At 42.9% G+C, this 27646-nt stretch overlaps 1 protein-coding gene across 1 annotated transcript in view; it reads right to left on the bottom strand.

Annotated features, from left to right (window-relative positions):
• cux2b (cut-like homeobox 2b) overlaps positions 1-24938 on the bottom strand; it is an 81530-nt gene extending 56592 nt beyond the window's left edge. Inside the window, exon 1 of the mRNA XM_072388544.1 lies at positions 24712-24938. Within this exon, the coding sequence (XP_072244645.1) occupies positions 24712-24774 (63 nt within the window). The 5' untranslated portion in view covers positions 24775-24938. The remainder of the gene's footprint in view (positions 1-24711) is intronic.
• Between the last annotated feature and the right edge of the window lie 2708 nt (positions 24939-27646).

Genomic DNA, 27646 nt, shown 5'->3' with positions numbered 1-27646 from the left:
CTGTTTTGAGTAGGTTTCAAAAAGGGGAGTGCACTGCAGGAGACTCGTTTCTGAGAAGCTGCACCATTGAGGTCAGCCAGCTGAGAGAGGAGGAAGGTTCCATAGATGCAGCTATACCGGCGATGGCCCACTTTCACCTCAAACGACGAGCTGGAGCAATGCAACACAGCTAACCTGCGATTGTTTATTCTCTCTTAAGAAATGTCAATCTGTTCGCTCTCAGGTGTGCTGCTCTTCCTCTTGTTTTTGTTGTTTTCTACCTCCTACTTTCTCCGTTTTCCCTTGTCGATTGCAGCGAGATCAAAGCGACGCCGCTGGAAGAATCTGAATATTTCAGGTGTGGAGAGAGGGCTGCTTTTCACACCACCTGTGTAGCGCTGAGAGACGGGTCCCTCCTCTCGCTCAGACTCAGTTAGCAGGGCTCCTGGGGCCCGGCGACATAAACCGGGGCCACCTGTCTGAGAGAAAGGGAGCATTCCTTTACCCTCCCTCTCTCCGTTGCACTCTCATTTTACAGCATTCAAACCAAAAATAAATTAATCTAAATAGAGCGGTGAGAGTGGGAATAAAACCGGTGCTGACAACAAGCAGACGGGAACTCTGAAAAGCATCACAAAAGCTCGAAGACCTGCGGAAAAAGAACATTCTCTTCAAAGAGCAGTTTATACATGAAACGCTTTATAACGTCCCCCGTTGTGCAGCAAGGAGGTAGCTCTCATATATTAAATGATGAGCCTGGTCAAGAGCAAAGAACACAGCGAGGAGCGGGTCTGTGAGATGATTCTCATCACATCATCAGGGCCGCCATTTGTGACCCAAAGCAAATAAAAAGTATCCCTGATGTCAGCATGAGCCTCACCAGTTTGATGTAGCTGCTCTCCTTGGAGGGCTGTGTGCCTTGACATGTGTGCATGTGTAAGCATTTGTGACAGCGCCTGCGTATGTGCATGAGCGTGGAGCAAGTTCCATGCTACCGGTTTCCAGCCATGTCTCTCAAAAGGGCCGTAAAGTCTTTACAGTAAATTCCTTACATTAGTCTGTGTCAGAGCACTCGGCACACATTAGGCGTTTACACGGGAGGAAACACAATCTATTTGATGCAACACTGCCCACACGTCCAGAGTCCTCCTTCTCACATTGGAGATTCACAGTGTTTAACTTCCATTTCATATTCTGAACAGGCAGGCAGACAGGCAGGAGAGTGCAGAGAATGGACTCCATCTTTCTGTAAATCAGTATTTCAATACCTGACTATATGTAATCTGGAAAGAGTCAACAAGAGGCCCTCGCTCATAAATATTTGTTTGTATTTATTCAGGAATGTGTAATTGATTTCTGTTGTTTCCCCCGTATGCAAATGGCTTTTCCTCGTCTATTAATATCAGAGGTGCTTATGAGAACAAGTGGAGGTTAATCTGGGGAGCAGGTCACAGCCAGCCAGCTCTTTGTAAATGTCAGCTGGGGGATCCGGGCTTTTCTTATTACTGCATTAAACCAACAAAGCTGACTGCTCCAAGACGGATGAGTGACTTGGAGGCGTCTTCCCCCACTTCGCACCGCCATCACGGACCAACCCCATCACGGAAAACCTTATTAATCAATCGATTTATCGCCATAAATCAGGCCAGGCTTTGATTGTATCAGCAAGTCGTGCAATCAATCAATTAGTCGGGACCTAGCAGCCCAATTTGCCTAAAGAAAGATGAATGCTCCCCCGCATCATCCATTTGGCTGTCCGTTTACCCATCAAACACGGCTGCTGTTAACTCCCAAGCCCAACATGCAGCCTTCTATTGATTTCAGCAGATTAAACTTGCAAAAGAATCAAAGGACAGTTATCTGACTGGGAAAATTCAGCTTTCATTTGTAGAGAAGTATCGTCAGTGCCGTCTGATGACAGCGTTGCCTCATTTAATCAAAACAACAAAGTGCAAACATTACAATTCTGAATTAACAGCTAAGGAGGATAATAATGCTTACAAGAAACTACACCCATACACAGAAAAATGGAGCACAATGGGACACATAATGGATTATTAGTCGTCAACCCTACCCTGGTTTATATGGCACACAGCAGGGGGGGAGTCAAGAGGCTGAGCAAGGAAACAGCTGGATGAACAAGCTGTGGAAAACATATGTGTAATGACATATTTGTTTCATATTTTATCCCAACAGTGAATTCCAATCCACACTGTGACACCAGATGCCTCGGTCCAGTGCATCCCATCTGCAACTCTGTGTCAGGATGTCTCCCAGGACGGCCTGGAAAACTTTGGGGACGACTTAAACCGACAGAAGCAAGTAGAGCACGACAGAGTGGGCTGCCGGAGCCTCAGTGTGCTTCTCCCACAGCGGCGGGTTGGAAAGCTGACGTGAAGAGAAAAGAACACAGGGGGGCTCCCCGGGGGGGAAAATCTGTGGTGGGATTAGATCCCCACCAGACCTGGTTCTGCTTCACACCCTCAGACCGTGCTGTGTTAGAGCTAAGGGGGGGCCACTGTGCTATCTGTGGGGGCTTTACAGTTCTGCCCAATCTCCCCAAGCCTCACCATGTAATTAGAGATAAAGACAGAGGGCTCTGGTACTCAACCTCAATTCTCCCAGCTTCACACAAGGCTGCCCACCCATAGCCCCCAGAGGAAACCCCACAACACTGGCACTACACCAGCACCTGTGAATGCCAGCTAGCTGCAAACCCATCATCCTCCAACCTACTGTTCCACAGACTAAACATACAACAAGACACAACAAGGTACAATACATGATCCTGATTGATTGGTGCTCAAATGTGAAGTGTCCTGAAGTTGCTACACCAGGATACACAAAGAAAGTGTGCTGTTTTTCCCACCAAACTCCACATATTGTGTGTGTGTGTTGAAGTGGGCTCATATAGTAAAAACTCTCAGGTAAACAATAACAAAGGTAAATAAGTAATTTTTTTTCATATCTAAAACTTCATTCAAGCAAGAGTGAAGAAATTTAGAGGATATAGTGGAGGATGAACTCTCGACTAGATTCAAGAAATACAAAATTATACTATGGAAGGATCCATTATTCATCTCAGATACATTTTTCATTTAAGAGTGGGCTGGATATGAGCAATGATGAATGCATCGCCCAGGATGCAATTTGTATGTAAAATAACAGAAGATTACAGAATATGTTTTAAGTGCAAATGCAGTTTGTTGCCACCTAAGTAAAAAATGCATTCCTACAAAAAGGAATAAGACCTGAGCCCTGTGATGCTGCTTCATAAAATCACTTAGCCCACAGCTAGGCCGCTCGCCCGTCCTCAGAACAGGTCACAATGAGCACCTCAAGTGATGAATGAGCCGACTGAAGTAGATTTTCATTCATATAATGCAAGCTACACTACCTCTTGGAATGCCGCTTGGAAATGTGCAATAAGAAAACCAAATAACTAGGGCTAATTCAACTCACACACAGCTCAGCTGCACACTTCCTTGAAATCCTCCGCAGCGAACACACACTTGCACACGCACAGTTGAATGTATGTCTACGTGTAAGTGCACACTACCATACAACAGTGTTTTGCTGCCTGCCAGGCATCCACATGTTCCTCTCAGGACCGGCTCTTTCCTCATCAGCTTCACTCGGTGCACACCGTTTCAACTGAGTGCGTCTCAAAGACACACAAAGAGCCTTCCCCCTGCACTCATAGTACAAAGATTGAATACAGCCTCCCTAACACAAGACATGCCCACCACAGAGCATGTAATACAACTCATTACTGGGCACACAGGGTGTAGAGGGCTGTGATGGGAGAGACAAGTACAGCCGGAGGAGAACGGAAGGCCGTTTTGCCAACATGTCCATCTTTCTTCACAACTAACAGCGCTCTAAAAACCAGCCTTAATAACTAAAGCAATCCAATTGATTTTTGAAGGTTCTCTGAAATAAGTGTAAGAACAGTGGTGAAATTGAGAGAAAAAAGCAAAAATACTGTTCACACTTTAGTTCCACACAGCCTACAGACATTTGGATATCTATTTTACATGATAGGTAGAACTAAGAGGTTAACCTGGGTCTGACTTGCAACTTCCTATCCTGCCTTCCTCCCAATGAGCGGATGACCCACAAGCAACTATGTCCAATCACAAATACGCAGGAGGACCGTGTATTTGGGTCAGCCACATTGATCTTAGCCCCTGCACTGTATGGCTCTGGGGCCAGGTTTTTTGTGTGCTGACAAGAGGGTACTCGGTTTGGAGGCAGAGAGAGGAAACTGCGTTTATATGGAAGGGAAGGTGGCGAATCAGCTCATCCACCGCTGCGCACGGCCTCATGAACCTTCCTTAACCTCAGGGCAATCGCATGACCCGAGGCAAAGCATTACACACATTAAAAAGACATGAACTTCAGAGCACTGGAATTTCAAACACGCAATCAATGGGGCCACAGGTGCAAACATTTTCTGCACTGCCAGTGGAATGCCCTTCCTCATAGGATTACAGTGGAACTAGTTTTTGCAGCGTGTTCATGTTAATGTCAGCAATAATAAAGACCTGCAGCAGAAGAAACAATAAAAAACAAGCGTGAGCTGGAAACAGCTTTTAGAGGTGGGCTGGAAACCGCGCAGGGAGTCGGGAACGAGGGCAGGATGTGAGGAGTCTGTCAACTTCTCCTTGTCTGCTCCTGTTTTCCCTCGCTTCAAACCGAGAGGAGCAAATGGGCTTAATTCACACTGGCTATGTGCGAGCATCTCTGCTGTCTAGCAGCGTGAGCAGGAATTAGATCTATGGTTTGTAGCCTTCATCCCTTCCCAGACAGACTTGTTCCGGCTCAGAGGCGCTGCCTAATCCGCACCTCTCTCCCGCTTGCACTCCCGGAAAATGACTTCACACAGCTGCCTCAAACGCCCAACGCAGCAATTCTCATATGAGTGAATCTCCCTCACCGCCAACCCAAAAAAAAAAATTTAAAAATGGCAGACCTCCCATAGCTCATTTAACATACCAATTCCTCACTAAAGCCTAAACTACCCCCTCTGAGATGAGCAAAACACCAAAGAAAACAACTAGAGCTCCACTTGATAATTTAAGGGCACTGTTCTGCTGAGAGCTGTCAAACTCACTAGCACAGTGGGAGGAGCTCAAAAAGCGAGGGGGTACCCCATATATGACATTGTAGAAAATCTTGAAGGTGTCTGGCCACTTCAGCTAATTCTATGACCTCCACATCCCATCAAGCATATAAAAAGTGTATTGGAATGAATGTCAGTTCGCAGTGAGGACTCTGGGAACACAAAGCCATCAGAGTTCTCACATTAAGGCAAACAGATTTTGACCAGGTGGTTTCTTCGAGGACACAATCATAGTACACAGACCAAGCTGCGAGGCGGCTGCTCCCAGGCACAGCGGCCCACTTGGGTTACTCTGGATAATGGCAGGGCCACTCAGACAAACACTCCAGCCTCTAGGACAGGAAATAGGTAGAGGTCCTTCTTATAAGCCAGACTCTACCTAATGGCTTTCATCTGTTTCTATAAAAAACCCTACTACTATGCCGCCTTGCTTTGCTAAGTTCCCTAACTGTTTTTGTCCTTTCTCATAGCTACAGTGACAAGAGATGCTACTGCTGCTGATAAAAAGTTATATTTTGGGTTTTCCAGATCACTGAAAAGTTATATCAGATGTATTTCAGGAAATAAGGCTAAATCAAAAGCAGAAAACACTGTCTTACATATGCATAAGCGTTTATAAGCAGTGTGAAATGTAGTATAGCTCTCGAGAGCTCCTAAGGCAGCAGTGAGAAACAAGTGATATTACAAGAAAAGGAGAATGATTAAAGCCTAATATGGCATAGTAGAGAGGAGAGAGTGAGGTGATTTATCCCTTCACGGCCTTTTGACACTAAATTAAACTGTCGAGTCCATTCCCCCGTGCCAGCTAGTTATCTTTCCAGGCTAATTTAACACTATAATTTACATTCCATATAAAATACATCCTGATGTGGTGCTGTCAAGGCCGTACATCATTTGCAGAGTGTGCTCCAGTTTCAGCGAAAAGGACAGAATTAGATCATATTCATGATGCAATTAAACACTTCAGTGGGAATCGATGTAAAACCGATGAGCCCTGAAAACAATGCATATGGCCGAGAACATTAGAACACATTACCTACCCTTGGATCCCTCGCTCCACAGATGCAATTTAAAATCCTCCACTACTCCAACTCTCCATTTCTCCAGATTCATAACGCGCAGCGATAATAAATGAATTTTTCACAAAATTATTCAACTACTAAATTGCCCACGGTTAGTGAGTATCAGATGAAAGTGATGTGAATTATTAAGTAGGGAAACTGTTTGTTCTCACCATGGGTATAATAATCATCCAAATGAGGAAGAGAAGAGGCGAAAGAGGGGCATGTTACAGTAAAGGGAGATCTCATAATAAACATCAGAGTTGATGTAAAAATGGGAAACCTCTGTCTGCCGACAGGGCTTCCAGCAGGGATGATGGTATCGACCAATCTCCCTGGGGATTGCAGTGTGGGTTTTCTTATGGGTACAGGGAGCAGAGAGAACATTACAAGTCACTGCTGCTCAGTTTAATGTAAAGCTGGCGGCAGGCCCTCTGTAGCTAGAAAACCACTGCAACAGCTAGCCAATGATACAAGCTCACCACATTTTACATAATCACACAGACAGCGTGGCAGACCACACACTCACACCGCTGCTCTCCACATCACATCGCCGACCTGTCACACTCCTCTCCACAGCCATCACACTCACTTTGATTGGCCCAGAGGTGCTGATGTGCAAAAAAAAAGAGCAAATCTTTGCAAAGCAAACCAAAAAATATGGGGTTTTTTTTGTCTTATTTGCATCGATGACGATCTGCTTCCTCACCAAACACATTTCTGTTTTCAGAGACCAAACTTGTTGATAGTGAGAAAGCAGACATTTGAAATTAAATTCAGAATTTAAGAGCTATACATGGGGCAGAGGTGCAGCAATTTGTAACCATTTCTGACAGGAAGAGTTGGCCTCTCCAACTGAAACAGTAATTATGCTTAATGGTCCTTTAATCTGTCCGTCAGGCGGAAGGTGAGCAGCCGGGTCAGCCTAAAGTGCTCCAGGCGTCACAGCGTGTCAGGTACAGTCAGGGAGAGCGAGGTGCTCCACGACGAGTGCCAGGACCACTCGCTTCACCACACAACAGCCACAGGCAGCAGGACACAGGCCTCCCTCCAACACACACATTAGTCAACACATCATCCACCCACCGACCGCCTCCTGCATGAAAATGCTTACAGCTGGGCTACAGAGAAAAACATGTTCCCTGGATAAGTGTGAAGTAAGCAAATGAGGGAGGAATAGGGTGGGCACCTGACATGCTTGATCTAATTTGATGAAATCCCAATCATCCAGGACAGGATGACTGATGTCAAACTCTATGCTCTGAACTTCTTTGTCCAGCTGGTGCCCTGGCCCCCTGCCATCACTTATTCTGCAACTCTAAAAGGATTTATTCATTTATCTAAACACAGAAAAACAACTAATGAAAGTTGGGTTGGAGATCAGCTAATTCATGTTCCCATTACAAATCTCAGGTCATGTCCCCCACATACCACGGCGGTTACTCTTGACTGAGCAGTTCTGAAAAGAGATAAAACCTCAAAAGAGAAAAAAGGCACTGGGTCAATCCCAATAGTAATAGCAAAGGCACAAAAACAAGGGTGAACAAATACTACCTTTGTACCCAGAGTCATTTGTACCCAGCTCAGGTGCAGGTCTATGTCAGAGCCTGGCAGATAGAGCTCCTGGTCCCAGTTATGCATCTGCACTTGTGCTGTATTTGTTGTCTTGGACAAGCTTTCTCCCTCACTGTTTCAGTAGCCAAATAAAGAGAGGAGGAGAAAACGAATCACTCCTAGGCCTACTTCTGTTGTTCCCTCAGCTGTCAACACTTCTTACAGACTTCACCCCCGCCTAGGCACATCGATACAGAGAAGTGACTGCCGTTTGCTTTATGATTGCCTTGTTTTATTCTCTCGGCCGGGCTTTTTCTCAGTCTTCACAGCTCTAATCAGACCGCCCTGCCTGGACAACAGAGCCATTGTCTCTTAAAGTGAAAGAGGCAGTGGATCAGAGAATCCCCTTCCATTTCCCCGCTTTATTAGCCCTGCAGCACACTACTGTTTATACTAGTGGGTATTCCATGTTTGCTGGGAACAATTACAGTATGACAAATGATCAGTCAATGCCATCTATCAGGCCAGAGCTGACAGGAATCCTATAGACAGGGCAGCAATTCGTCCCCCGCTCCCCATCTCTGGGGTCCCATGCTTTAGTATCCATGACAACGTGCAAGCCACTTGCCACGCTTGCCACTTCACAGTGAGAGATGAGCGCCCGTGAGTGGCTTAGAAAATTAGCCTCTGACACCACGTATTCCACTGAACTCCCACCCTCCGAGACTGCAGTCCAGCCCCTTTGGGGGCCTCGGAATCCTTTTCCACATTGAGTCCTAAGCAAATACAAAAAGGCAGACACACAGCTAGACAAAACTATAAATATACTTCTCGAGGTCTCACTGTGTTAGTTTTATTGTGCAGGAGCTATACGATTCTCAACATTAACCTCACGGCTATATTACCCATCCAGCAACAGAAAAGAAAGAGATGCACCAACCTTACAAGTACCCATAACAATCAAGTGAAAAATAAAACGGGTGAAAGAGAAACTGAGTGGCTGACAGGTGCCTGGAAGCATCCATCCCTCATTTTTATGAAGGATTTTCTGGAGAAAATGTGCCTCAGTGAGACAAAAATGCTCCAATAAATGCTGAAAACTATTTGTGTCTTAGTCAAGAGGTTTTAAGGGGTTTCAAAAAAATCCAGAATAAACACTTACAGATGTGATCTAAATATTTGTAGATGACCAACATCAGAGAATTATACAAAACAGACAAACATGAGTGCAAAAAAGCTTGCAGACTTACTGAATTGCAAGTTTAGATAGCTATGACTGTGTGTGTTCGCATTTGACTTTGAGACACACATCTTTGGGTTTCTGTTTATGCCATAAACTGCACTTGGCAGGCAAGGATAATTTTTACTTGCATGAAGGAAACAAACAAAGCTGTGCAAACGTGGTGCACTGTCAGAAGCAACGGTTTTACTGCTCGTGATTAATCATATTTGGAGAAACATTAAAGGGAAAAGGGAGAAATTGGCTCCAGCACTAGGAGGTAAGGGTGTCAACTGATATAACCCACCGCTGACATCAAGCAGAGCCAGCTAGCTCATTGATGTGGCAGCGTCTCATTTTCACCAGTTTGGAAGCAGACAGTTTTGCAGCGCCTTGCGGTTCTTAATTATCTTCCAACTTTGTCTAATTCAATCAACACGACTCAGATCTGGCTGCGAAATGGCACTCACATCCCCTCAAGCTCCGCAAGTCAAAAAAGCACTGAATAAGTGGAACAGTCAAACTGACAAAATGGCATACCGCATGAGAAATAAATGCTATTTTAATTCCCAGGCTGAGAAATCATTCACAGCAGAGGGGGTGAAGAGAGCAACCAATCAGCTTTTTGTGTAAAGTTACAAGGCTGAGTTAAGGGGGACCACAGGAGTTGAGTGTTTTGGTGACGGGGCAGATGCTCCGTTCATCAAAACTTACTCGGATTCTGTTAACACAACTGCACCCAACATCAGTGCCAACTGCAGTTGGCTGTCAGGCTTCTATAAATGTATTATAAGAATACAAGCCAAACACACTCGCGGCAGGTTGGGCTCATGCATACCTCTCACAGAGGATTTAAAGGTCATTAGGGATTAAACTATTTGCCAATTTGTCATATAAAAAAGGACTAAAAAAATAAGGGGAGGTGGAGTGACTAAAACCACTCCCCCAGCCCACAAAAATCCCTTTCCACATCGCCACTATTCCCACCCTCACATCAAATTCCAAGGGCCATAGCATTATTAGATTTTGACATTATTAGCTCAAATAGCAGAGAGGCCCTGCTGTCATTATAAAGCCTTTACTTTTGGACTTGCTGCCAAATCTGTTTTGCACCAGCTACACACTGCCAAACCCCACAATGGCAGATTAGTGAAGCCCTTCTTTTGTTGCAGCAGAGGTTAATATAAAGTGACAGGGCTAAGTCCGCTCCGATTAAGTATGCTGAGAGATATTGCGGCAGTTTGTTACATCAGATCGTTATTGGATTAAACAGCATGCACAACAATGAAAGTTTAATTTTAATTTCGGCAGGAATATAAAACAGGCTCCCGTCAGAACAAAGACAGCATTACAATGCCTTCTTGTTTTTGCTCCCCCTTTGCCATTACCGGAGTGGCAGACATGAGAAAAAAATGATGGTAAGTGAGGATGTCAACCTCTAGATTTCTTCTTTTTTTTCTCCCCCCTCACACAAGCTCATGCATTATTTATAAACCAACAAAATTCAACTGCACTTCACAAACCTGAATTTGGTAAACTAAAACGTAAAGGTGCTACAAAAAAGAAGCAGTTTACTGGTTTGATCTTCTGGTGCTCTGCATTGTGCATCACTAGCCCTGCAAGAGGTCACCGTACCTGACCAGTAAGCTGTTATTAATCCTTACAGAGTCATCCATTATCCAGTCCAATTTTTATGACCTTCTTCTTTATTAGATCAGCTATCAGCTGTCCATATCTGGCAGAATTATGGACTTCCTCATCTCGGCTGTAACGCTCCCCTTTTCCCAGAAGAAACTGGCGTGGTGGGCCAGGTAGTGTGAACCTAAAGCCCGGCCAGAGGAGCTTGGCTGAGGGAAGGGGGAGCTGAATCTGTCAGTCTCCTGGGGTATTCCCCACTGTCCCGTTACCTCAGATAAATCTCAGTGCTTTACGATTAGGTACATAAAATGAGTCATAGATCTGGACGGTAAATAAGAGCTTGTCAGTGGGGCTGACGCCAGGACAGGCTCCTCCTCCACCTCTTCCTCTGCCAGCTAGTCCCTCTGTGCCCAGGCCATCAGACCGCTGCTATTGAGCTGGGGCTAAAAAGGCTCCAATTAATAAGCCTGATGTTTCCCACAGGACTTCTATGGTGCCATCCTGAAGCATGCTTGCAAACTCTAAATAAACAAAAAATGTCCAGGATCAGAAACAGCACTGTCTGGACATCGCATTCTCTCTGCTTAATGTTCAAAAAAGTACTCACTTTTTTGTTTCCAATTACTTCTTCTGATAGAAAAGCCGGGAAGTCAATGGATCAATCCATCTTGAGTATATTCAAACTGTATGGTGCACTCTGATGTCTTTTAATGGACCTTCAATCCATACTTGCAATTAAGCATGCAAAATCTCCCATTAAGTAACTCTGCTTACAGTGTATTTACTCTGCTTCTGTTTGGGTGTGTTTCAGAGAGGAGTCTTATTCAAGGCTGAGAGAGCTGTAGCTCGAGGACCTGGGGGAGGAGTGATGGTCTCAAAATTCACCGACACAATGATGGACACTTCCTCTGCAGCTCCAGCTAATCATTGTTGCCAATTCGTTTACACTGGTACAAAATGACTCCCTGAATGACCGCCTTTGCATATTAAACAGACAAACAGACAACAGAGAGGCACTGCTGGAGGACAAGAAAGCAGCTAAACACCAGCGGTGTCAGGGTCGTCTAGGGAACAGGAGGCTCATAATACTGTATATACAAATGGGGGATCTACGGGTTGACTGATGGCATATTAAACAGAATCGTGTTACTGCCTATCCACTGCACATTTTGACAAGACACCTGCAAAACCATTTTCAACATACATCAGCACCTATTCAGCATAACGGCATATAAAGTGAATTGCATCTCTGTAGCAGCAAGAAAAGAAGCCAACAGGAGAAAAGAGGTCTGGAGAGGAGAGTAGAGAAAATGCATGGCTACAGGCGTGCAATCAGCTAAGAATTCAAAATTTCACCCAGTTTATACAGTTCTACAATCAGAGAGAAAAAGAAGGAAAACAACGCCATTGGCACCGATTCAAATAGATTCAAAACATTTTCATTAGTGTGCAAGAAAATAACTACTTCTTAGTGAAAGAACTGCTTCTTTTTGCATACGTTTGATGTTTAAGAGGGAAGATTAGATGGAAGACGATGTCTTTTATGTAAAATATGAACTCTGCAAAAGCCTTGCTTACTAGTTACACCATCCGATTTATATTTATATTTCTCCCATGGTTGATTCATTGTCACTCAGAAACTCGAGCATGGAGAATATGAAGCAAAGGAACTGTAGTCAAGGCTTAGATATGACGAAGAATGACACAAGAACATTCATAATTAATTTTACTTTTTGGTGATTCTAACTGGTCAGTATGGTCAGTGAGAATGCTGTATACAAAATATAAAATGAGGACATTTCACCACTGCCATTAAGGAGCTAATACCCGCTGAAATACTACAAAAGGAAGCATTGAAACAGAGGACACAAGACGCCGGATTACATTGGTTTTACATCTATGTGCCAGCATGCCATTCTGCCTGAATGCTATGAAGCTAGTAATCCATTATGTCAACTTACTTCATCATGTTAATAAGCAAATATGTCATTATATCATGCAAGTATTAAGTATAGTGTTAGGACATTATGTAATTGTAAGATATCTATGTTCTTTAAATCATGTTAAATGTGTGAATATGTCATAAAGTGATGATATGGACAATATGCTAACTTGTAAATCATTAAGTCTTTACGGCTCTAAGTCATCATGCGAGTGGGACATCATGTCACCAAGTTACTATTATGATTCCAAAATTATTATATCGTGATGCAGATTAGGACATTACATCATTTCCAGTGTATGTCATGTCAAAAACTTCTAACAGTATCTTGTCAATATGATGTGGGATCAATATGAAAGTGAGGCATGCCTTGGTGTTATTATCCTACAGTGCTAACGGGTAACAACAACGTTTATCGATTAGAAGAACATTTGGAGACAGAAAATGTTCACATTTTGGACATTTTACTCTGACATATTGGTTCATGGGTTGGTTGACAATCTTACATCTGCATTTCCTGGAATATATCTATAGTATGGACTGCATTTTTGTGTCTAAGCACTCCTCAAAAGGCAGCTTTTATGGATTAAATGAACGCATTGTTTGGCTAGCTGAGAATCCTGCTGCTGCTCATCTGTCCAGTTCACTCTTTACTCTACAAACTGTGCTTAGAACTGTGGAGAGAATTTTTTTTTTCTGATGACAGTTTATTGTTTTTGTATCCTTGCAGATGGAAATTTCTGTTATTTTTTTTTCCTGTTACTGCCTCACAGTCCCTCCATTGTATTGATTTATATCACCTGCTCAGTCTTTTATCACTGCAAAGACCTCTGAAACATGGAAAAGCTACTGTACAAACACAGTATTATGCTGTTTCCATAACTGATGTTAGACATCTGTGTGATTCATTGTCTTCTTGCTCGATCGTCCTTCTCCCAAAAATAAAACAACACATGAACCCTTTAGATGGTAGAGCCCTCAGCATCTACTCCTCCAGACATGTCTAAATACCAACAACAGTCACTGAAAATGACACCAGCAGGTCTCAACGTCTTGTCTTAAAAATACTGCAACTGGTTTTTGAGATGCACAGGGCAAATCATTTCATAGTTGGAAGTTTGCCGATTGCAATTTACAATACATATGCATTTTTGAGCATTTGAAACTTCAGCTTAATTCTAGTTTCATTTATTTTTTTCTCTCCAATATATTTTGGCATGTATTTTTTACATGAAAACGTCTTATAGTTGCAAGAAGTGAATATCATTTCCAAGAATGTTTGTTTTGTCATAAGATAGATTAATCTTTTTTAACATTGATAAATTGATTTAACCCCACCAGGAAAGGAGCTTATTGATTTTAGACAACATTGCACCATTTGACCTTGTTTACTGAAACATTTGCCGTTAGAAGGGGAACACTGTGTGAGCAACTCCATTTTCTGTACATATGATTTTAAATGAGTTTTTTTACATGTGTGCTTTTGATTTAAGCATTAGGTTAAGTTATTATACGTCACAGCCATGTGGGAAAAGAAAGTTGTCATTCTCTCAATTCTAAGGCTTCACATATCAGGATATGATAGAAATAAAAGATTTGGTTCTTACCTGGTCTGAAATTAGGTAAATGCAACCTCAGATAAACAAAAACACTGTCATTATTCATTTAAGAGATCAAAAGTCAAAGTCCACCCTTACTGCTTCCATATTATTTAAAGAGTGTAAGTGCTACTTATCATATAAACCGCATTAATTGATCTTCAGTAAGTGTGAGCATCTCTATAAAAGCACAAGTTTTGTCAGTTTGCTGGTCTGGAGCATTCAGGTGTGAGTTAACACAATGTCATGGAGGAAAGACATCAGCAATGATCTCAGAGAAGCAATTGTTGCTGCCTATCAATCTGTGAAGGGTTATAAGGCCATTTCCAAACTATTTGGAGTCCATCATTCTACAGAGAGAAAGATTATTCACAAGTGGAAAACATTCAAGACAGCTGTCAATCTTCCCAGGAGTGGACGTCCCAGCAAGTTCACCCCAAGGTCAAATACTCAAGAGCTACATCTCAGACTCTACTGGCCTCAGTTAGCATGCGAAATATTATTATTATTATTATTATTATTATTATTATTATTATTATTATTATTATTATTATTATTATCATGTTAAATGTTAATGTTCATGACAGCACAATTAGAAAAAGACTGAACAAGGATGACTTGTTCAGTCTTGTTGCAGGAGAAAGCCTCTTCTCTCTAAAAACAACATGGCAGCACAGCTTAGGTTTGTAAAGTTACATCTGAACAAACCACAAGACTTCTGGATCAATGTCCTTTGGACAGACCAGACCAAAGTGGAGATGTTTGGTCATAATGCACAGCAGCACGTTTGGAGGAAACCAAACACAGCATATCAGCACAAACACCTCATACCAGCTGTCAAGCACGGTGGTGGAGGGCTGATGATTTGGGCTTGTTCTGCAGCCACAGGACCTGGGCACCTTGCAGTCATTGAGTCCACCATGAACTCCTCTGGATACCAAAGTATTCTAGAGTCAAATGTGAGGCAGCTAAAGCTAAAGCTTTAGCTAAAGCTAAAACAGAACAATGATCCCAAACACCGCAGCAGATCTACAACAGATTGTCTGAAAAAGAAAAGAATCAAGGTGTTGCAATGGTCCAGTCAGAGTCCAGACCTCAACCTGACTGAAATGCTGTGGTGGGACCTTGAGAGAGCTGTGCATAAACCAGTGCTGCAAACATCAATGAACTGAAGCAACGCTGGAAAGAAGAGTGGACCAAATGACGTCTGATGATGTCAGTTCTGGTTCAATAAATCATGCTGCTAATCTAAGATTGTGTTTACCTCATTTTAAGACTATCTGATATATAAAATTTGTCGTATATAAGGAAACAAACACTCCATAGATTCTCCATACTGTCACTGAAAAAACTGATAATATTCATATTTAACTAAAATATCACTTGTGAACTAAACACTCACAATACTGCATGTTCTTAAAAGGCTTTTCACTCTCCTCTTAACGCAGTCTCAGATCCTGGAAGTGATCACACAAAGGATATTTGGGAGATGGGTATTTAAAAAACAGATGTGCTCAAATGAGAAGCACTCTGAAGGAGAATTATTTCCTCATAATTCTGCCTACATATTGAGTCATAACTACACATAGTCAGCAGTTGCAGAGAGCTTCTGAACATTAAGTTTATGGGCTCCTCGTTATCTAACATGTTAGGGTCTCCCCACAGCCCAATGAAATTTTGATGGCAGTATTGCAGCTAGTTTGTTAGCTCCTCACTCCTACTCATGCAGATGCAAATGGGTAAGAGACGTCTCTCTGGGCAGGCCCACATTGAAACAGGGAAAGATATTAGGCTTACCCACCTTTCTGCACTGATGTGAATAAATATTCACAACTTATCTTCAAAAAGCTCTGGTAAGATTGTGCTGGACTTGCTGTGGCCTTGGTGGTCTGTTGTTGTTGTAGTAGCAGACATGAATGAGGAGGTTAGACTCTCCCTGGACGGGCCAGAGCCTGCAGTGCTGCAATGATCTGAGTTAGCCTTTTACCACCTCCCCATCTGCATACAGTAAAAAGCAAACATTCCTGTAAATAAAGACGGCTGTCCAGCAACTGTCTTCGCAGCCACAAAGCTATTGATCGTAGTCAGATGCTCTGCTGATTAAAAATTGATCCATTTGAAAAATCTAATCAACTGAATAGGATTGTTTCATATGTGATGTGGGGTTGTGTGTGTTTTCTGGAGGTTTGGGTGGAGGGGGGGTGGGGGTGAGCAGCTGCTGACACAGAGGCAGACCTGTTATTAACCCCTGCACCTCCATGCAGCCCCCTGCACCCTGCTCTCCACTTCGCATCCCCCCCATGCCCCGGGACTAGACACGGCCCAGACGGTCTGAATTATTCAGCAGTCTGTGAAAGGCTCCGGCCACTTGGCCTATTAATGCCTGTGAGTAGAGGCTAGTGGCTCTAATGGCCAGTCCAGAAGAGCCCCAGTTCCCAGTGGACAGGAGAAGGGCTGCTAACGCTGGGCTGCAGGGGATGTGAGAGTGAACTCATCAGGGGCCGAGGTCGTGGCAGGTTAATGATGCCGCACGTCTAGACGGACGCTGAACTCACACCCTGACCAAAAGGGAGAGGGGGGATGGGGCTGGGATGCAATAATATTTTCTATCGTTGAAGGAGAACCAACCCTCCAATATTAAGTCTTGGGGCTTAAAAGTGAAAGAGGAGCATTGTTGACTTTGACTATGATCACAATTGACTTGACAGAACAATAAATGTCTCCAAACCCACTGATATAACAAGATGCCAGGACACGTTTTTGGTGGCGCTGATCACAGCTGGATGAAATTTACCAACATTAAAGACTTGTCTGTACAGACCTACTTTGATAACTCACAGCCCCTTATAATCATTGCACAAACAAACCCTACAGCTGGAGAGGGCCCTCAACTGCAGCACAAAGTCACTCAGTAATCAGGGCATCTCCCCCAGAGAGAAAGGGGCTGAAGCTCAGGGTGTGACTCTCATGTGGGAGTGACTCCGTTGTCACCTTGGTGATCACGTGCATCCGTCTGGTGGCTCTGAGGGTGTAAACACAATAATAAACACCCCCTGAGTGCAGCACAGATGATCTGATCAACAACTGTGCTGTGCATGATCTGTGCAGCATCTACCTGGAGAATTCCTAATGGAGAAAGCTCTCAATGAGAAAGTAATCATTTTTAGCTACAACACTCAGTCATCATTTTCTGTGAGGACAAACACATTATAAAGTCCAGGCAGAGAGGCAAAGGAAGGTATTCATATTATCATCCTCTGGAGATTTACACACTCTAAGGCTTGATCAGCAGAATGAGTTTATCCTTCGACAGGTACGATGTGTTCTGGACTCCACCGAGCACATTATACTGTGCGAGGCCAACATCGCTGCCATGATTGCACCAAACCAAGGGCATGTTCAGAAAACTACAGAGGGGACATCGACACACCCAGCCCCCGTTTATACAAATGTTCTCTTCTCTCCTCACTCAAGGTGACCAAACACATAATTCAAAGATCCGTGAGAGATGATTCCGATGGCCTCATCCAGTAGAGATTCAAAACAAGCCGGCAAAAATAGCCCCTTCAAAGAGAGAATCACATGCACAGAAAATGCTTGACTACAGCTAAAACCATATGCTTGCTTATTATACTAACTTGCAGTTTAAATATTGGCACTGCATTAATAGTCAGTTTGATCATTTCTATTCAGCATTATGCTGAGATGAAGTACTGTAAGGACAGACATTCCTCTGAAGTCTGCACCCATCTCCTGCGGTCAAGAACTGAGGGGAATCCGAAGATTGTACACTTCACAAAGGCTGACCACCACCCCCCAATAACTTTGCCAAATTACGCATCTTTAGGCACATCTTCCTCCTGCCGCATACAGTAAAAGCTAGGAGCAATGTTTAGCTAAACCTGCTGGCCTACGTAGGCAGGGAGAGTCCCCAGAGGGCTGAACAATCAGACAATTTCAAGATCATGAAGCATTAAACCAATCCCGGCAGGGTACACTAATTAAACAGCCGAGCCCGGCACAGCCAACCAATCCCCACAGAGCAATTAAATCCATCCCCTCTAAAACACTGTGGAACCTGTCTGGGGAAAACTTCCGAGAAGCGAAAGAGCGAGAAAGAAGGAGATGCAGTGGGGAGGGGAGGAAAACATCATAAAATTCATCTGGAAAAAAAAAGAGAAAAACTATAAGGGGAATGCAGCATAAGGCTAACAAGGGAGACTGAAAAAGGGAAGAGTCTCAATTCAGTTCTTTGTTCTTTTCTCTATTCTTCCATTAACATTCAAAATGTTTCCCTTTGCTCTCAGTTGAGGAGGTAGGGGGTGTGTGCGACCACATTTAAATTAAGAAAATAGTGACCCTGTTGCAAAAGTTGCATATTTAATTAAGAGTACAAGGTCTGGAGAGCACTCGTGAGACTGAACGGAAAGACAGAATAGCCTCAAGGCCTGTATTACACACCAGCAGAGCTGCTAACACAGTTGCAAACCATAATCAATACCCCAATGCCCTCCTATACAAAAGTAAATGAACAGGTGACAATGGAGACATGACATCACTGGGCTTTTCAGGGAACAACACAGCCAAATAAACAGAGGGGCAGGGGGGTTACTCTAGCTTCAATACCCCAAGGATTGTGTTAACATTTCTAATTGCTCATATCAATAACTGAGAATAAATGGAGCATTTTTTCTGTTTTTGAATTCTCCAGTTTTATTTCTTCAGCGTGTTTTTTGTTGTTTTTGATGGTGTTGACGGTGAGCCGAGAACGCCAAAGCGGCTATGATGTGAGCCATAGCGACTGCAAACCAGAGGTGAGGACAGGGAGATAGACTTGCTCTTTCCTCCCCCGACTGAGGCGGTTTATAAATCACAGAGCCCAGTTTCATGTCTCCACTTCCTGTACCTCTCCATTAAAAATGATAAACTATACCTCTTGAAGCCACTCGCTCGCTTTAGGGTCCCAGTCTGCACCTTCCTGGTGAAGAAGCAAGAGTGCGCCGCTCAGATTTATTCCATCCCCTCCCATTGTTAGGGATGAATAAGAGAGTAATTAACTGTGTGTGGGGGTAGCAGCTGCACAAAGACAAGACTGTCTAACACAACGAGCCCGATCCATCTGCTCGTGCTCCAACACACCTTTCGTATTATTTTGATAAATAAGAGCATATCTGCTTAGCAATAACAAATGCTGGTTTAATACTCAAAAGACCACCAAGAGGCCCTCCATCCTGGGTCTTCTCTCTTCCCGCTTAAATGAGGACAAATGGGCCTTACAAATCAGCGGCGTGCGCAAGACTGCCATCCCTCCTGTCTAGTAAACATACACAGAGCAGTGACACATAATGAGAGTGGTGGAGATCCCCAAAGACAACCAGGAAAAGGTTAGTGAAGCATTGATCTCATGAGTGTGCCCTTCACACCATGTTCACACCACGTTCACCTCACATAACACGACGACCACCGGTAGAACGCACTATCTACAAAGGCCTGGTGCTTTTGCGTGTTTTCGTTTTTATTGTGAAGGACCGAAAAAAAATTAACTATAAGGGAAGAAAATACAGCAAGTGAAACGTTGCAACACACAGCTGAGGCACGTTAGGTAGAGAGACTGGGAGTCAGAGAGGAAGGATAGCAGGATTCGTAATAAGCCCAGTAAAATGAACAAGAAAAGACTGGTGCATTCAATATGTCTGCAGTGGCGTCAGACAGTCAAAACAAATAAAGCCAAGGCCGCAGTGGAGAAACGCAGCTCAATATGGACTTACTGGGAGGGGGACTGGCTGTCAGCAGGGAAAGAGGACACAGTTTTATTCATCACGCCGATGAGCTATTACCTCTCCCCTCCTGATGCTTCCGCCAGCTACACTGTGAAGGAAGAAGAGGCTGCCCTACTGCCACGGAGCCATCCTCCTGCACACTAATGTGTCCCTGAAGTTTTGTTAAAGCTGGTTATTTACTCCTGCAAAGCAATAGCTCCAGCCTTGGGGGCAGCAGAGAGGAGAACACGCTGGCGTTTCTTGCTATGAAGCACTATCAACTACCGGGGGTGGGGGGTGGGTGGGGGGTGTTCCTGTTCCTGCCGAAACACTTAATGCTAGACAGTAAAAACAAGAAAAGATCCAGCAAGACTCAAATATGACCAAAGATGATGATCAGTGCCAAGAAAAGCAACAAACACTCGCACATCACTACTTGCAAGAATGTTTCTGACATTGAGTGTCTCATAAAAATCTGTAGGAATTTACCAAAAGTAGTAAGAGAGACCCCTCCAGGTAAGAAATTACAAATTGAAAGTCATAAATTGCTATTACTAACCATTTTTCACCCCATTCCAGTCAATATAAACCATGTTGAAAATAGTCAAAAATTTCTTTTTTTGCTTACCAACCCAAAAGCAGTCACAAAATACTGTAGCTGCTACTTTAAAGGACCGCCTATTTACCATTTTTCCAGTGATACATTTTATGAGCTGATCAAAGACCGAAATGTGTGATGTTTGGGAGCTGGAGATGCTAAACTCCGGCGGTCTTGGTTTGAAAGAAACTTGCTGCAGCTGGAATATTTTTTTCAAAGCAACAGTACGAACACTGAAATCTGCAATCATCATGACAATTTGCACCAGGGGAAACATCTCAAAATGTACATGTCAAAAGGAAAGAGGAAAATATGTTTTTTTTCTTATAATTTGTATAAACCAAATCTTTGCTATTACAGCGTTAAGGACATCGTCACAGCCGGGCTTATCAAACAGCAGCACATACAGTAGTCTACAAACAGGAGCACAAGCAAGGCAAAATGATTGGATGGGTATGGAAATCAACTTGAAGGAAGGTCAAAGTGATTAAGCTGACATTAATGACAGGCCTAGTCTTCCTGTGAGAATGCTCACCGTAGCTGTCTCTAAACCCATTTGTCATTCTGCTCCCAACGCCAAAGCATCTGCTTTGAAGTCTCTACCACTAATGCTACACAGGGAGGTTAAACAGCTTAATGCTCAAGTCTGTTTCACTCCTCTCACTCTCTAATGTTCCCGGCGTTTTATGCAATGGGGTTACGGCTCCTGGATTTCACATCTCAATTTGCCCCAGATAGTCCTGTAAAAGCTCCCCTTCATTCTTATTTGCTTTCTTGTCTCTGTCAAAGGAAGAGAGGTGCAACCTGGAGCATGTGGGCACCGTGGTGAGCACGCCCCACCCATCCATTCCCAGAGAATAAAAATGTTTACATAGGAGCCGTCTGTGAGTGGTTGAGGCTTCTACAACTGAACGCATCACTTATTCTCCTGGAGATTTGAAAAGACCTGACAACAAAAGTCTTGAAAAATGAGATAATGATCTCATATGGCCCTCTCAGTGGAGGTCATCTTTAAATCCTTTTATGTCTCTCACAGTGTATGAATGAAACGATACAGTCATTACGATAAATAAAACAGGATCCGAGGCGCTGAGGACTCCCTTACTCTCAAGCACAATGAGATTATACTGATGCATGTGACATTAACAATATCAGCAAACAAATATATGAAAGCATGAATGAAACGGAGACAGAGACTGATTTTCACAGCCAATTTGAGATTTTAGGGTTGGTATGTGTGTGTGTGTGTGTGTGCGCGTGTGTGTGTGCGTGTGTGTGTGCGTGTGTGTGGAGGAGCTACTGGCAAACAGCACACAGAGCAGACTGGCAGCGGAGGCAGCCAGGCTCGCAGGCTGCAAAGCAATTTCACTGTTTGGCAATACTGTTGTCTCTGTGTGTGGATTAGAGCTGACACCAGCGCGACCGAGTCATGCTAAATGTAGTACAATCACAAGCTTTTGTTCCTGATCTAAAACCCCCGATGCCTCTCAGATTCATGAAAGAAAAACTGGAAACAAGCAACCAGTAACAAATAAGGGGAGCGCTATTTCGCCGTATTGCAACATGGTTTAAAACAACAGAGCGATTAGAGTAACTCGTGGTGAAGGCACTCAGCCAAGTTTGTGGAAATCATCTGCTTTTATGATATCCAGTGAGTACATTTCCACCTCTTTCTCATCACCTGACTGTACCAAAGTTTTTCTACAGCCTGACTGCAGCCTCTCCAGCTAGCACACAGGCCCGTGAGTTGTGAGTTGCCTGGCAGGACCTGGCAGGACAGACCCTGACCCGTCCTTTTCATGCTCGCCCACGGAAATACCATCTGGCTGGTGTGAATGATTACCACAGCAACGGCCGGGTGACCTGCAGCCAGCGGGAACCAAGGTCACTCCACCTCAGTGATTCGCACTTTCCCTGCCCTCTTTTCATCAGCCGGCAGGTGAATTATTCATCCTGGGCAACTCACGGGCACAAATCCTCCCGCACTAAAAAACTGCACTCAGTTTGCTGATATATAATAACTTATAATGAGTAAACAAACGCTTTGATGTAAACTGCTACAATGAATAACTCACAGATGGCCTCAGATATAATAAGAGCAAAGCTCTATGTGAGCATAGATGGCAAAACAGCTGTAATGTTACACTTCCAACCATGACTGAGTTAGAAATAAGTAGATTAATTGATTTCTGACACATGTCATAGAGGGTGTCTAATTCAAGCTGCAGGCATCTCTGCAACAAGAAGCCTGGGACATTTTCTTCTTTTTTTTTCTTACCAGAGCTGCTGCTGTCAGTGTGACAATGTGATAAAACTCAAGTAGTGAATGTTTTAGAGTGAGAAAAACCGAAATTATAACAGGACACTTGATTGTTTTTGCAACACAGCCACCAGTTTCAACACGTGCATGTGTGCAGACGCTCAAATGAGTTCTGAAAAACATTTTTTCAGACTGGACAAAGTCGCCAAGTTCAGGGCATTTTATATCTATGTTTGCTTTTAAGCATGTTATTTATATAGTCTTTTGTTGAAGTTAGCCAACTTAACTTTTTACTTATAGTTTTCTAAATTACAATGAAATACGTAAAAATGATCCAAAAGCCATTCACATGTGTGGAGGATGATTTATCGACAAAGCCTCCAAAGTAGATTTAGGCACTACTTTCATCAGTGTGATCTATTCAATATGACAATTAGGTGATTCAGGACAGTTTTCTACTGGTATACTGATTTTGTTTTATTCATACAACTTGTTCAATACCAACTGATCACTGACTGGAGTCTACCCTTTTATTTCTTTAGTAATATACCACTTCAACACCGCTCATGACACTGGCTCAGGCATCCTAAAGGGACAGCTCAGATTTAGCTCCGAGGCGACTGAGTCAGACTTTTTTTTTTTTTTTCTTTTAAAAAATGCATGTGTGCATAAATCTCACACGGTCCTATGAAGCCGGGCTGAAGCGGGATGAGAGCCAGCAGAGAGAACGCAACAACAACAGTGGATCCCAGCCTGGATGAGAGGAAGGTCCAGCCGCTGGGAGATAGAATAACACCCGACCGACACAAGACAAGCCAGAGCCACCAGGTCGGATTCATGCTCCTCGGTCTGCTTTTCGGTGGGAGCCGGACTGCCACGCTGCTGTCATCTCTCATGTTACAGAACATCAGTCAAACGACAGAGACGGTGCCCTTGCGCCGGCCGAGGCTGATTTACAAACATTAGCGGGGAATACAATTACACAGCCCCCCCCGGCCGAGCTGCACTATGCGGCTTCAGGAGAGATAGAGGAAAGGATGGGGTGGTGGGTGGTGGTACTGAGGGTGGGAGTGGACACTAAAACCAACATTTAGCTTTTACAACCTTAGTCCAGCCTTTAAGCATATAGCCTGTCAGCATTGTGGTTTATAAATGCAACTTTCAGCTGAGTGGGTGAAGCTATAGGCTGCGGAGCTGACATGCTATTTAATGGTACAGCCTAAATGTGCACGCTATTATGGCCGTCATACAAACAAACTGCTCACCTGCCACATTCTCCACGCTATTATTCAGAGACATTTTGCTGCCAGCTACTGTAATACTCCAACGTTTAAAAAAAATAAATAAAAAGCTTGATGAAGGCTGCCTAAACGCACAGTCTGCACATTTTTGACAAAAGTGCACTTAAAATGTCCGAGCACAGCGGCTATAACGTCCTAGAAATAAACTTTCAGACTCACAAATAACTTCCCAACATGCAAATCCTTCAAGGTTGAAAAAAATTAAATAGATAAAGATTTGTACCATTGCCAAAATGCAAGATGCAGCTGCAACGCAACGACCGTCGCATAAAACATTAAGCTGGGCGAAAAAAGTTACGGTCTACGTCCAAGAACGGCGATTCGGAGGCGCATTAAAAGTTTCCGGACACGTCTAAGTACGGCGGTGCTCGTCTCTGACGCTAAAGAGTAAAATAAAACAGAAAAGCGAACGCGTGCAAACATCAGTGCTGTCCGCGGTGCTGATCCCAGATCCGTGTGGCTAACACAGAGCCTGTGCAGCTCCGCGGTCGCTCCACCGCTGATCAATGATTGAACTGAACAAAGGCAGAACAGGGATCAATTTCTAATAACTATCAATGCAAACGCCGCCAGCTTCCGTCTCGCATTCACCCCAAAACGACTTAACACACACCGGAGCACAGTCACAAGACACACCGCTGGAAAAATACGCCGAGAAAGGGGAGAATAGCACTAACCTGAAGCCGCCGTAGATCAAATTTCTTCCAATATTGAAACATCGATCCTACATCGGCGGCCATCTTGGGGGATATTGAGGAGATTTTTTTCAGCGGCTGCAATAAATATGTGGGCTGGATTCCCCCTCGTTAAACAACGTTTACGACCACCGGTCCCGCTTGCTTTTTCTTTTTTTCTTTAAGAAAAGTAACCAACAGACTTAAAAAAGAGAGTCCATCGATGTGTTTGACAAGTCTGCCAACGTGTTTTTGTTTTTCTTTCATGGGAAGTAAGATAGAAGAAAAATTTCTTAAAAAGTGGACAGTATTTTTGGCGAGCTATCCCACCTTCTTCGAAAATGTAAAGAGTATCCCAGGTTCCGTCCGCAACATTAACTTGACAGTTGCACTTGATTTTGCTTTGGCAAAGTTATCAATACTGACGTAAAGCCCGAGGTTGATCAATACCGTCTGGAAAAGAGAAGGAGATGATGTGTAGATTAGTGGAGTTCTGGGAATTTGGCCAAGCCTACTTTTTTGGCGTGTTTATTGTAGGAGCACATGGGATATTATAATTAGAGGCAGAGTAGCAAATTAGAATAGGCTAGATTATCAATAGATGTAGTGAGCAATTATGAGGATGTCACTTAGTCTTAACAAATAGGACAAAATAGTACACCAAATGTTAAATTCTGAGTATGTGAAAGGAATTTTACACTAAAACCTGAAATAATTAAAGGTAATATTTCCCTTTTCTAATGCTTGACAAGACTTAAACACAACTATTTCCTTAATTAAACATGTCAAATATTGTCTATATGTTGTAATGTATCTATTTTATGATCTTTGTGGATATATGTATTTACAATTAAAGGCAGAGTAGCAGATTAGAGTAGGCTAGATGTCACTTAATCTTAGCAAATAAGAGAAAATAATGAACAAATTGTTAAATTGTGAGTATGTGAAAGGAATTTTACCCTAATACTTGAAATAAGATGCTATAAAAAGGTAATATTTTCCTTTTCTAATGCTTGACAAGACTTAAACACAATTATTTTCTTAATTAAACATGTTATATGTTGTCTATATATTGCAATGTATATTTTTTATGAATTTTGTGGATATATGTAGTTACAATCAGAGGCAGAATAGCAGATCAGAATAGTCTAAATGTTGCTTAGTCTTAGCAAATAAGGGAAATATTACACAAAATGTTAAATTGTGAGTATGTGGAAGGAATTTTACACTGATACTTGAAATAAGATGCCAAGAAAAGGTACTATTTCCCTTTTTCAATACTTGACAAGACTTAAACACAAATATTTTCTTAATTAAACATGTCATATGTTGCCTATATGTTGTAATGTATATATATTATGATTTTTGTGGATACAGTTTGGTCAAAACTTGATTAAGACATTCTTTGTCAAGCTCAAACTTAGACTGGAGCTAAATAAAAGTTACATTCTATTTAAAAAATGTTTGGTTTGACAGTGCACAGCTCAGTTAAATTGCACCAAAATTTACTGTGTCTGACTTAATAAAGCATGAGGTTGCTCTTTGTCCACTTAAAGCAACTAATTCCTTTGGTCAAAGAGCACACTGTGCTGCTGTGCAGCGCCAACTCTGGTACCAGGTGCTCCCCCTGCTGACACCACACAGTCAGGAGTTATGTGCACATGGGCACTGTGTGATTTCCTCCATTAATTATTCTGCGTACACTTACATATAAGTGAAAATATCCATCAAAACCGATGGCTTGCATCACGTTCCACCCACCAATCGCTGTACACGTGCCTCACAGTAGCTCCTCGTTGATATTCCTTATGAAAATCAGTTCCAGGTGGAAAATAATATTCTCATGAGTCATATTCTAAGCCCCTCAAGGGACAGTGACATATACCTCTACCTCAGAGAAACACCCAAGGAGAAAGCGAAGGAAGATTATTAAAAGTTTTGCTTATTGCAATTTATTTATGGCTCTAGGGTGAGACTTGGATTCAGATGTAATGAGTCAAGTCAAGTCAGCTTTATTTATACAGCCCACAAGTTTATCCAGCATGATCTCCATCCGGGACAAATAAATACAAGGAAGGTATAATGTGTCAGGAATCCGGTATTAACATTTTGGCCATAAGCTTTTAGATTTTTTTAAACTCACTAAGGTATGAGTAAGATAACTGATAACACGTGAGAAATAAAATCAGTCCCCTGTTTGGTAATATTTTTCAAATCTCCATAATCTAAAGTGTTGCATTCATTATTAATGACCAGAACAGAGAAGTTGTGATCAGTGCTATACATTAATGTGAAAAAGAAAGTACACCCTCTGTCATTTTGTGAGATTTTATGCATGAGGCTGTTATAAAAATGTCAGACGACTCAAACGACAGCACACGACATGTTGCACCAGGTCCTTATTTTTTCAGCAAAAATGGCTTGACCGAAATGTAGATACAGTGTTTGAAAAAAAGTCCACCCCATGATCCAATATCTTGTAGAACCACCTTTAGCAGCAGTAACTAAAAGTAATGGGGTTTTTTTATGATGTTATCAGTCTTTCACATAATTTTGGTCCACTCTTCTTTCCAGCGTTGCTTCAGTTCATTGATGTTTGTAGCAGTGGGTTTTGCAAAGCTCTGTTAAGGTCCCACCACAGCATTTCAGTCAGGTTGAGGTCTGGACTTTGACTGGACCATTGCAACACCTTGATTCTTTTCTTTTTCACACAAACTGTTGTAGATTTGCTGCTGTGTTTGGGATCATTGTCGTGTTGATGACCCAGTTTCAGCCAAGCTTTAGCTGCTGGACAGATGGCCTCACATTTGACTCTAGAATACTTTAGTATCCAGAGGAGTTCATGGTGGACTCAATGACTGCAAGGTGCCCAGGTCCTGTGGCTGTGCATCATGACCAAACATCTCCACTTTGGTCTGGTCTGTCCAAAGGACATTGT

Source organism: Leuresthes tenuis, unplaced genomic scaffold (genome assembly GCF_036924035.1).
Source record: "Leuresthes tenuis unplaced genomic scaffold, fLeuTen1.0.hap1 SCAF_6, whole genome shotgun sequence".
Lineage (NCBI taxonomy): Eukaryota > Metazoa > Chordata > Actinopteri > Atheriniformes > Atherinopsidae > Leuresthes > Leuresthes tenuis.
The sequence above is the reverse complement of the archived record's forward strand: the minus strand, read 5'-3'. Positions and strand labels throughout refer to the sequence as shown.